Below are 12,553 nucleotides of genomic sequence, written 5' to 3'. Positions count from 1 at the left end.
TTTGTGTTGATATGTCTTCTTGTTCACGTATTCTGTTTCATTTAATAATTCGATGGCATTTGGTCTAAGATTAGAGACCTTGGTAGACATAAGATTGATAGAATTACTGGTATGGAATGAATGAATTTTGAATTATGTTTAAATTTTATTCAATCCGAATCTTATTACAGAAAATTGAAGAGCGATATGCTCGTCGTGTGTTCAATGAATCAGAGACTAACTTCTTGTGTATTTAATGTCTCAGAATTTATTTGTGTGGGTGTACGAGAGAGGTTTTGATCATGTTGCCATCAAATAAAGACTGCAGAGTTATGAGTTTAATACTAGCAGCTCAAATGACCTAGCAAGACAGATTTATCTTTGATTAACTAATTTGCCACATTTTGTCAAAAAGTTGCTATTAACTGTAACACTTTCAGCAAGATCTTTTCTTGACAATAAGTCATTTCTTTGATAAAAGTAACTCATGAATTAAAGCTCTTTCTTATCAAATGACTTTATTACGCATTTGTGACAAAATTCAATCTTCATACGATAAATTACTTCTTGTTTTTTCAGCAACTTTGCAATTTAATAGATATTCCGCTCAAAGCCACTCGACTATTGTAGTGAAGAAAATTTTGTCCTCTCTTCTGATTGGCTAAATTTTTAAATAAATCTTTCAGATATTTTATATGTGATATTTATACCGTGTGGCGGCGTTCGCAGTGCGTTGGTATAAGTGTGGTTTGAAGCATTATTTTTGAGCTATTTTTTCACTTTCTTTATTTGCAATTTTCTATTATTTCTTTCTAAATTTAGTTATTGCAAACTCTTGCAACATTTTATAATTACATAAGTCGGATTTTTTCCTGGCGACAATTTTGTTACTGAGCGAACAGTTACTATTTATAGACAGAATTGAGTTCGACTATTTAATCGTTATTATTCGTTTTGTTTGTAACTTGGTTTCTATTTGTGGTGCAATTTGGTGTTTGTTTATTTCAGAAACTGTTGATCATTTGGGAAACCTCGTAGCGTGTAGAGCTAGAGGTTACTTATCTTCCCAAAATGAAAAGCCAACATTCTCAGAGTTACAATAGCCTCCTAAACCACGTATCTTTAACCTCCTCAGTGGCATTAAACACAGCAAACCATGCAGTCGCTAAATCTGCATGTGGTATTACTAGCAAAGGGTGCTTCAACTCGCAACATTTCGCCGAACCCTCCCAACTGAGTCCTCCGCTCACATCGAGCAGTGGGACTTGCCTTCGGGAGGTACAGGCGGAGTCTTCGACCTCCTCGCCCGCTCAGCTAACCGACAGTGACTCAAACGCTGGCCTAAACAGCCCGCTGGTCAATTTTATCTCAATGAATGGTGCTCTAAGTTTTCTCAAGTTTGATCGCAACTTTTGCAGCGGTTGCCCGGCAACGAGTTATAAGGATAAAAGGAACAGCAGAACTGTTACAACTTCAAACTTCTTTTTGTTTACTCTATTTTTGATACTCTCCAGTACATTTGGTGCTCAAGCGTCGTCTCAGCCATCGGATGGGACGAACAATTCTAAAAAACACAACAGTGCGTTAAGCAGCAAAGGAGGGGATGATTCAAGCGAGCTTAAATGTGAACCCTACTTTGATGGTCACCGACGGACGGGAACCTGTGCCAAGACAAAATTCATAGACCAAACAGAGGAAATCATGATTGACAGACCCGGCGTCAATGCTGGCTGTGAAAAGTGCGTGACAAGGGTAACAGCCCACGAAGCCAGTCATTTTCTCTCGGTTGAGTTCAAAACAATTGTGATTCAGAAAACAAGTTCGGTCGAACAGTTTAGATGTCACACGTGTCTCTGTGGGGTTCTGTCCATCTACGACGGCGAGTTCTTGATTGGAGAATGGTGCTATGGAAGACTGACTAGCAAGTTTTTGACATCAAACAGTCGCAGTCTCTCATTCGTCTACAAGACAGAGAGAGATTATGAGAAGCCGAATGCGACATTTCACTTGATCGTGAAGCCCGTGCCAAGTTAGTGCACTTTCTCATTGCTTTCAGTTTTTTGGCTTTCAAAATTTAAATTAACGAAATCTTAGTTCACAGCCGATCATAGATATTAATATCAATTCAGTTTAAATCAAAAATGGAGTCACGCTCGGTACTTTCTATAAAAAAATATTTTGAGGTATTTTTGTTCTCGTTCCCAAATTTTTTCCATTGTGATTAACGCCCATACCATAAGACATAAAAATTTTATGTCAATATTTTCTAAAATGGACAATTATTACGATTGCGGGGGGGGGGGGGTTAATTTTTCAGTTTGCTGCTACTCTTCAAAATTCAAGGTATTAGGTTTATTATGAGATAGTTTTTAAATTTTTATTGTTTTAGAACATTTGATGCAATAAAATATTGTAAATAGTTCGCATACAGTTTTAGCTTCAATTAGTGGATATTTTGCTGATTATATCTAAAAACAAACAAATTCGGAAAGGAAAACGAAATAATCATTAAATTCGGTCAAAGGTGACCCTTTTCTTTCCATGAATCATTATTCTCTAGATATGATAATTTTGCATGTTAAGGATCTGTTCATTCGTTCAGTTTCACCCATTTTGTCTTCATCTTTGTACATCGTTCTAATTGTCCTGGAACAAATTATACGGCTAGGAAATTATCAGGTCTTGGAATTCATTACTCGCAACCGTTTCAGCATCAAACCCAAATAGTATGTTATTTTAAATTTTCATGTTTGCAAATCATTATTTTAAAAATGAAACTTGTGAGTTTAGCCAAATTAAATTCACTTTTAAAGAGTACTTGGTGCACGTTATTCCTTCGAATACTAATGTTGCTGATGTTTTATCCCTCGTTCTCTTTTTGCAGTATCAAATTTTCGTACATCTAGAAAATGTTTGCTTCTTTGTAATCATGTCTCTTCAAGAGAAAAATGCTTTTACCTGATATAAGGAATTTTTTAAATTGCTTTAAATTTTCGTTGTGATTCTTCGCGAAATGAACAAATAAATCTGATAAGAATGTTTTTACCATGGATGATTTCTGCTGGAATTTGGTCTTCAATTATATTGCTGAATGTCGTGTTAATTTTTAAAGTGTCATTTTTAGGATCAAGATGTTTGGGAGTATGTAATTTTCTTGGAACCATTTTAATGTTTTAGGTTACGTTTTTAAGGTTAGGGTTTAAGGTTTATTTTGTGCAAATATTAGACTTTTGTAGTCTTCATGTAATTTTTGCGAAGAATTAATATGAACTATATTTCAGACCTCTTATGAAAAAGCTGCGAAGAATGTGACTTTTTTGTCACACAATCGCTAATTATGTCCAGACTGGTTGTAGATTTTGAATATGCTAAACTGAAAAACATGTGAATTTAAAGGTTTGATTGTGAGATAAGGCTATGTAAAGCTTTTATTTCATCAAAACTTTCCTTTTCTCTGTTTGGTTCAGGGATAAAATTTAATTTTTTCCGATCTACGTACGGCTTTTGATGCTTATTGAAATGAACATGAAATTGATGATTTCTGCAGTTTGGGCAAATATAAAATCAGAGTTCGTCAGATTTTGCAAGCGTGCAAATTCATAGTTTCGCCTCCTTATTTTAATTCATTTGTAGAAGTCAGAGTATTGAAAAAAGATACATCGCTTTTTATTTTTCAGGTGCTGGAGATAAATTGATTTGAACAAAGAACCGACTTATATTCTGCGCGATTTCTACTCTACTTGATTTTTGTTAGAACACAGAAGTGACATTAAACAAGGAGTGAAATAGTGTCCTTTTATGCATTTCTAGAGAAAATACTTTCAAAGTTTTGTTTGATTTAGTCGTTTTCTATCAAATATCAATTAATTTTTCTAATTGAATCAGCAGTCTGAATTCTCTTCTCTGACTATCACGTACTGTATTAAAATTTTCTGTGCCATGGGAAAATCCGCTTGTTGTTTGCAATTTTGTAAAGTTTGTTAAGGTTTCAGATAAACATCGCAATTTCGATATCAAGTGACAGAGAATTTCATTTATGATTTCTTTGAGACCATGATTTTTTTTGCATTTATGAGGTTGGTCGATTTCCCCAGATGTTAGAAGGTTGAGAGAGAGCAACTTAATGTAAACTGTGCATAAGATTAGCTTGACAAGAAGCTCTTTTCGCTCAACGTATACTTGGCTAGAGAAATGAAGCTTTGAGGAACAAGAAAGGACGTGAGAACGGGTTATAAGAGATGCCCAAGTTCCAAAGCTTAAGACCAGTTGGTGTAAATAGGTAGCACATTAGGCTTGCAAGTAAGAGATGCTGGTTCGATTCCAGTACTGGTCCGTTTTTTTTAGTAGTTGCACCTCCATAGACCCCCTAACACCAGATTTCTGGGATACTCGAGTGGAGGTCTGATTTTTATATACTGCGTAAAGAACGATCAGTTAAGTTGTTTGATCTTTAATCATAGCAGCCTGAGAGTCTTAGTTCCCTAACGCGAGGATAAAAGGTCCATAACTTCTTCGGAGAAACAGTGATTTGCGATTTTTACTTTTGTTTTTTAAAGTTTCAAAGTTCAACTCATTCGCAGTCCGGAGGCCATTTGCTTCCTTTTAACGGGTTTTAAAAATGCTTGAAACTCCGGTTCAAGTTGGAACTAGTTCAGGCTGCTAATGGCTATGTTGTGCTGTTTCCCGTTCTTTGTCTCTGATTATAACTTGTAAGCGTGCTATTATATCTGGAACGAATAAATTCCTCTGCTGTGGGATCAGAATGATTTTTTCCGCTAGATGGCGGAGACAGATAGTCCAATCAGCTGCTGCGTGGCTTAAGTTATGCAACTGTAGTGATGGCAACGAGAGTTGATTTAAAAAGTTACCTCTAGGTTGTTATTGCCCTCTCGAAATTATACAATTAGGCTTATCCCAGAATTTGGTAGCTCCTCGATGGCGATAACAAGCTTGTGGTAATATTCATGACTCTTGGCATTTGAAATCTGTCTGGTTGTTTTGGTGGTCTGTCTGGTGGTCTGTAATTGAGTTATCCTGTATACCAGTTTGGTTTGTGCGGTGCTTTTAGATGTTTGCTCCACGCTGTCTGGATCTGAAGTTTTCTTACTTTATTAACAGTTCTACGAGAATTTTTTATTACAGTTATCTCATTAGAACATAATTTTGGCCAATAAGTTATATCCAGTTTTTATTGTTCACAACATATTACTTGAATTGAAGTTTCGGTCATTCAGACACTCAAAGTATCAAAATGCTGTATGGTTCAAAATTTATTGGCTTTTTATTAGATCAAATATTGATATATGAAATTTAGAATTTAGAATTTAGCAAGCAAAGCATAGTGACGCATTACAATTGTCTCAAAAACCTCTTGACTCAATTTTTCTATCTGAAATTCAAATCGTTTCGATTGCTGCATTGAAGAATTGTAAATGTTAATGAAATTGTAATTCGAAGGATACTTGACGGCAAATTTGATGACGTCAGAGAGCAACATCAAAGCAAAATTTTCCCAAAATTGATGCCTTTTCGAGCAAAATGGAAAAAAAATTATTTGCTGTCCTTTAATTATTGAATGCGTTTTGTGCTATTTGAGATAATATGGTCTTTAATAGTTTCGTGCTCTTTGAGATAATTTTTTTATCTTTTAGAACAATTCGGTAGCTTTCGGAGTGCTTTTGTGTTTGTTTTAACAACCTTTAGCGGTGTTCGCATTGCTCCTTCAATATTTGTGTTTAATGAAAATCAAGACAATTTTGTTTTCGTTATGAATTGGCTAAATTGTTTGTTATCTAAACCAGAGCGGTCTCGGTGGCTTGTCAAGTCAAATAGCATGTCACCTATTGAGTTTTATGAAGTAGTTCATTGACCGCTAACTAGAGAGTTTTACACGGTTGTTTGAAGCACTAAATAGATCAAAATTGTTGTCATGATCGCGGTATGAATCTGGCTTTTCTCGAAAGTTGAGCCGTCTTATCCGGTTGTAAAGTACTCCGGAATTAACTGGAATTAACCCAATCAGGCACCACAGTTCTCAGTTGTGTGTTGTTTTGAGGTGAGCGAACCAAATGCCTCCCCAATCCCCCCTCGCCCCCAACACCTCCACCACCCGCGATAAAGAATATAGGTTAACTAGATTTTACCCCCATGGAAAAATGAGTTAGGAAAGGGGCTAACTTATTCAAATTGCGGCCTTATCGTGCGCACACGAAAGGCGCTTTTCACCAAGATATCAGTGATAAATTGAGGCTAAAAGTCAATCATTAAATGGAATTGTAAAGCAGGGGCATATGTAATTGATTTCATATCGCTATCGGCAGTGTTCTAAACCACCCCCCCCCCCCCCCCCCCCCCCAATAAACCTCCCTGTTATGCCGCAATCAAATGTGGGCCTGAATACTGGCGATAGAGATTGATTTTAACGCGATGCTTCTACCCTGCCCGTCGCGTGTTAGTATTAGGGTATCAGGGGCCTATTGTGCTGTTAAGACGGAAATAATGACACTGCTTGCATTTATCCAATCAATAAAATGGGAACGGGCAATGAAATTAACTGATGAGGTCTTTAGATTATGCCAAGACCTTCTTTCTCTGCCTTTCCAATCTTTTTAATAACCCTTCCCCTGTTGTAGGTATATTAACCATTGATTCCAATTCCTATAGCTCTAGCTTCGTGACCTCTTGTTTTGATTAAATTTCGCGTTCTTCATAATTGCACCACGTGAATACCACTGAAAACAGGATGTGTGAAAATTAAATAAACGCCAAATGAAGCCATAATGCTCCTTCTCTTTTGAATGCGGTTACATAGAAAAATGCTGAATTAATCATAATTTAAGGACTCCTTAAGGGTTGCTCAAAACAGAAGTTGCAAGCAATTAGTAATCATTTGGAAATTTCGAAAATTCAGTTTTTTATGAACTGCATATGCACGCGGCAGTTTTGAAAGGCGAGGCATCAGTTATGCATGGCCATGTATTGCATGCTATTTTTTTCGATAATGCAAACATGTAGCAAATAAATCGATGCGATAAGAGTCGGGACGATGATTTGGGAGATTTTTTACGGGCTTTAATTTGCAGCTAGCAAGTGTAACTCATGGAGAAAAGAGAAGATTATTCTTCCGTTTTAATTAATAACAGGTGAAAACAGGTTTTCATTAATAACAGAGGTGAAAACTATTTTGAATTGTAAATGAATTTTTCAATTAATTTTACGCAAAATTGCTTTATCTCTAAAACGATATTACTCAAATCTAATTTTTTTTCAGTTTTCAATTGCTCTCGAACAAAGTTTTAAGCAATTATTGTAAACGTGTGTGTGTTCTTTTTGCAAAATTTTTGCTTGACCGTTTTCTAGAAAATTTTACTGTGGTTACTTTTCCACACTTTTTGTTATTTTCTGAGTGTTTGTGAGTATTCACGAAGTAAGTCTGTAAACGTCCATAAGTCGGGTAGCTTAGTGGTTACTGTCCGGGACTCTCATCCGAGAGGTCGCGTCTTGGAATACCTTTATAGACAGTTTTTGCATCATATAATTTCTCTAGCCTATGCCCCTTCTATATTGATTGCCTTACCAGTCGTTAAATACCTCGCTTGCGAAAGAATTCGTCCTACTTTACTCAGTTAATGTTTTATTTGCGAATTGCGCGAAAATATTTGACGCAGTTTTTCATTTTGTACGTTAGAAAACTGTGTTCTGTTTTTTAAAAGCCTGACTTGGCAGATGAAGCAATTTATTTGAATTAAATGACGCATAATTGTTCAACAGCACCACGTAAAGGCGTACTATGTTAGTACCATAACACCAACTGTTCTGAAGATGTCAAATTATTACATTTCTGATAACCGAGTCTTTTCTTCTCTCCTGTTCCTCGAAGCTTGATGGCAGTTCCCTGAAGCTTATGCGCCATTTTTGTTTGATTGTTCTCTCGAATCTCTAGAAATTATCATAGTCATTGCGAGCACTGATTCTGATTTTTAGCAGTAGTGATCGAAAAAACTGGTTGCGGATGAGATGTTGACAGAATTTTGAATGATGATATTTTATTACCATTGTCATTCTGTTAATTTCCTAACATTCAGGCTCATATGCCCTCTGAAAGTGAATACCATTATTTTTGTCATTTGCGCTTTGTAAGAGTAAGCAAGTTTTTCAACTGGTACCTTATTTTGAAACTTTTATGGCTTTTTGACAGAATATAAGGTTTCTTTTTTAAAAAAAATACGGAATATACAGCCCGATATTTTTAAACTTTTTCGGAAATCCTGAGAAATCAGATTTTTTCTCTGGAGTTTAGAGAGCATAGGATGTCAGTTACTTGATGAGATCCAAAAACGTTCATTGGTTATATACCGAGAAAATTATTTGTTTGTTTTGCGAAATAACAGTGATTTTTGGATCCAAATTTTTTTATGGTTTTAAAGGCAAGGTCACCAGTTTCCTTTTACCCCTGATGAATTGGACTGTCTCTCCATCACAAATCTGTAATTCTTTTTTTTCACGGCGTTATTTCCACTCTGAAATACCTTCATGCTTTCCTCGATGAGTAGAAGCTGAAATATTTCATCTCTTTTCGGTAAATTAAAATGACTCTGATTACGTGCATTGGACTATTTTAAGTATTTTTTCGTCAAAGATCGGTAAGGTTACAGTGAGAAATTATATAGTGGAGGCCAAATTTGAATAATTGATCTCAAGTAAGTATTTTCAAAATCAATCCCGTGTTATTTTGAATTTCAATATAAAATTTGTTAATTGCTCTCGAGCGATATTAGAAGCAATTCTTATAGTCGTGGATTTTATGAAATTTTTTGCTAGAGCGTTTTTTTTACTTCCTTCTCATTGCCAATTATCAGAACTTAACACAATCAGCGGCAGTTTATTGCTTTAAAAAAATCATATAAATATGTGCCAAAACTGGTTTCATTTTTTAATTTTGTGGACAGTTTTTGCATCATATAATTTCTCTAGCCTATGCCCCTTCTATATTGATTGCCTTACCAGTCGTCAAATACCGCGCTTGCGAAAGAATTCGTCCTACTTTAGTCAGTTAAGGTTTTATTTGCGAATTGGGCGAAAATATTTGACGCAATTTTTCATTTTGTACGTTAGAAAACTGTGTTCTGTTTTTTAAAAGCCTGACTTGGCAGATGAAGCAATTTATTTGAATTAAATGACGCATAATTGTTCAACAGCACCACGTAAAGGCGTACTATGTTAGTTCCATAACACCAACTGTTCTGAAGATGTCAAATTATTACATTTCTGATAACCGAGTCTTTTCTCTCCTGTTCCTCGAAGCTTGATGGCAGTTCCCTGAAGCTTATGCGCCATTTTTGTTTGATTGTTCTCTCGAATCTCTAGAAATTTTCATAGTCATTGCGAGCACTGATTCTGATTTTTAGCAGTAGTGATCGAAAAAACTGGTTGCGGATGAGATGTTGACTGAATTTTGAATGATGATATTTTATTACCATTATCATTCTGTTAATTTCCTAACATTCAGGCTCTTATGCCCTCTGAAAGTGAATACCATTATTTTTGTCATTTGCGCTGTGTAGGAGTAAGCAAGTTTTTCAACTGGTACCTTATTTTGAAACTTTTATGGCTTTTTGACAGAATATAAGGTTTCTTTTTAAAAAAAATACGGAATATACAGCCCGATATTTTTAAACTTTTTCGGAAATCCTGAGAAATCAGACTTTTTCTCTGGAGTTTAGAGAGCATAGGATGTCAGTTACTTGATGAGATCCAAAAACGTTCATTGGTTATATACCGAGAAAATTATTTGTTTGTTTTGCGAAATAACAGTGATTTTTGGATCCAAATTTTTTTATGGTTTTAAAGGCAAGGTCACCAATTTCCTTTTACCCCTGATGAATTGGAATGTCTCTCCATCACAAATCTGTAATTCTTTTTTTTCACGGCGTTATTTCCACTCTGAAATACCTTCATGCTTTCATCGATGAGTAGAAGCTGAAATATATCATCTCTTTTCGGTAAATTAAAATGACTCTGATAACGTACATTGGACTATTTTAGGTATTTTTTCGTCAAAGATCGGTAAGGTTACAGTGAGAAATTATATAGTGGAGGCCAAATTTGAATAATTGATCTCAAGTAAGTATTTTCAAAATCAATCCCGTGTTATTTTGAATTTCAATATAAAATTTGTTAATTGCTCTCGAGCGATATTAGAAGCAATTTTTATAGTCGTGGATTTTATGAAATTTTTTGCTTGAGCGTTTTTTTTAATTCCTTCTCATTGCCAATTATCAGAACTTAACACAATCAGCGGCAGTTTATTGCTTTAAAAAAATCATATAATTATGTGCCAAAACTGGTTTTATTTTTTAATTTTGTAGACAGTTTTTGCATCATATAATTTCTCTAGCCTATGCCCCTTCTATATTGATTGCCTTACTAGTCGTTAAATACCTCGCTTGCGAAAGAATTCGTCCTACTTTAGTCAGTTAATGTTTTATTTGCGAATTGGGCGAAAATATTTGACGCAATTTTTCATTTTGTACGTTAGAAAACTGTGTTCTGTTTTTTAAAAGCCTGACTTGGCAGATGAAGCAATTTATTTGAATTAAATGACGCATAATTGTTCAACAGCACCACGTAAAGGCGTACTATGTTAGTTCCATAACACCAACTGTTCTGAAGATGTCAAATTATTACATTTCTGATAACCGAGTCTTTTCTCTCCTGTTCCTCGAAGCTTGATGGCAGTTCCCTGAAGCTTATGCGCCATTTTTGTTTGATTGTTCTCTCGAATCTCTAGAAATTTTCATAGTCATTGCCAGCACTGATTCTGATTTTTAGCAGTAGTGATCGAAAAAACTGGTTGCGGATGAGATGTTGACTGAATTTTGAATGATGATATTTTATTACCATTATCATTCTGTTAATTTCCTAACATTCAGGCTCATATGCCATCTGAAAGTGAATACCATTATTTTTGTCATTTGCGCTTTGTAAGAGTAAGCAAGTTTTTCAACTAATACCTTATTTTGAAACTTTTATGGCTTTTTGACAGAATATAAGGTTTCTTTTTTAAAAAAATACGGAATATACAGCCCGATATTTTTAAACTTTTTCGGAAATCCTGAGAAATCAGATTTTTTCTCTGGAGTTTAGAGAGCATAGGATGTCAGTTACTTGATGAGATCAAAAAACGTTCATTGGTTATATACCGAGAAATTTATTTGTTTGTTTTGCGAAATAACAGTGATTTTTGGATCCAAATTTTTTTATGGTTTTAAAGGCAAGGTCACCAGTTTCGTTTTACCCCTGATGAATTGGACTGTTTCTCCATCACAAATCTGTAATTCTTTTTTTTTTCACGGCGTTCTTCCACTCTGAAATACCTTCATGCTTTCCTCGATGAGTAGAAGCTGAAATATTTCATCTCTTTTCGGTAAATTAAAATGACTCTGATTACGTGCAGTGGACTATTTTAAGTATTTTTTCGTCAAAGGTCGGTATGGTTACAGTGAGAAATTATATAGTGGAGGCCAAATTTGAATAATTGATCTCAAGTAAGTATTTTCAAAATCAATCCCGTGTTATTTTGAATTTCAATATAAAATTTGTTAATTGCTCTCGAGCGATATTAGAAGCAATTTTTATAGTCGTGGATTTTATGAAATTTTTTGCTTGAGCGTTTTTTCACTTTCTTCTCATTGCCAATTATCAGAACTTAACACAATCAGCGGCAGTCTACTGCTTTAAAAAAATCATATAAATATGTGCCAAAACTGGTTTCATTTTTTCATTTTAAATGTAAAAAACCCATTTGATTATATAGTTCCTCGCCCCCCCCCCCCCTCAAGACTAGTCGGAACAATAATTGGCTATAATATGAAACTTAAGATGAGTCATTTGAAGTACGTTTCAACCCCCCCCCCCCCCCCCCCCCCCTTGAAGACCAAAGCTTGCAATAATAGAATCGAGACTCGTCAGTCGTTTGTGATTTAAATGACGCCTCTTTTTAGGTTGTGTTCTGTTTTGGAGTACTATTGTTCTTGGACTAAATTCAAATTTTTTACATGTTAGATTACGTTTCGTGACCAGTTTCAAGATTGTGGTCTAAAAGAAGTTGATTTGGTCGATTGATTTGGTTCTTTTCAGTTTTTGATTTGCTAAGTTCTCAAAGCTCTAGGCATGAAAACTTAATTACCACAGGCATGAAAACTTTCTGATCTTGATGTTGTAATTAAGTGGTTTAGGTATCCGTCTGAAAAAGAGATCAAACATATATTTTATCTATCAAGTTTTGTAGCCGAGTTGAGCTCGCTAATGCCATTTTGGGATCAAGTTTCCCTAACTTCCCTATTTTCGTCCCCGCTCCAAGCATTATTCTAGTCTGTTCGAAAAGCGGTCAATTTTGTTCCTCCTCCTCCCACCCCTTGTATACGTTCTACTGTGCTCTGCTGTGAGGCTGTTGCGCTAGAAATTCTCCTTTAGTTATCCCTGCCTAACATTTGTTCCCATACCTCCCCAGAATATGTTCCCAAGGAGCGAGACAACAGAATGCTTGATAAATAGGTACTAGCTAGCAAATAGG

General features: G+C 35.3%; 1 protein-coding gene across 3 annotated transcripts in view; it reads left to right on the top strand.

Annotated features, from left to right (window-relative positions):
- The first annotated feature begins 655 nt into the window (after nt 1-655).
- Nucleotides 656-12,553, top strand: part of LOC142334786 (uncharacterized) — a 58,543-nt gene continuing 46,645 nt past the window's right edge. The window contains exon 1 of one of the 3 annotated variants that reach the window (XM_075383083.1): nt 656-2,008. In XM_075383083.1, the coding sequence (XP_075239198.1) occupies nt 1,051-2,008 (958 nt within the window). In that variant the 5' untranslated portion in view covers nt 656-1,050. Of the gene's footprint in view, nt 2,009-2,478; nt 2,706-12,553 lie in introns of those variants that run through there. The other 2 variants (XM_075383093.1, XM_075383102.1) reach the window with 2 other exon arrangements.

Source organism: Convolutriloba macropyga, chromosome 1, assembly GCF_964194025.1.
Source record: "Convolutriloba macropyga chromosome 1, txConMacr16.3, whole genome shotgun sequence".
In the NCBI taxonomy this organism is placed as follows: Eukaryota; Metazoa; Xenacoelomorpha; order Acoela; family Convolutidae; genus Convolutriloba; species Convolutriloba macropyga.
The sequence above is the reverse complement of the archived record's forward strand: the minus strand, read 5'-3'. Positions and strand labels throughout refer to the sequence as shown.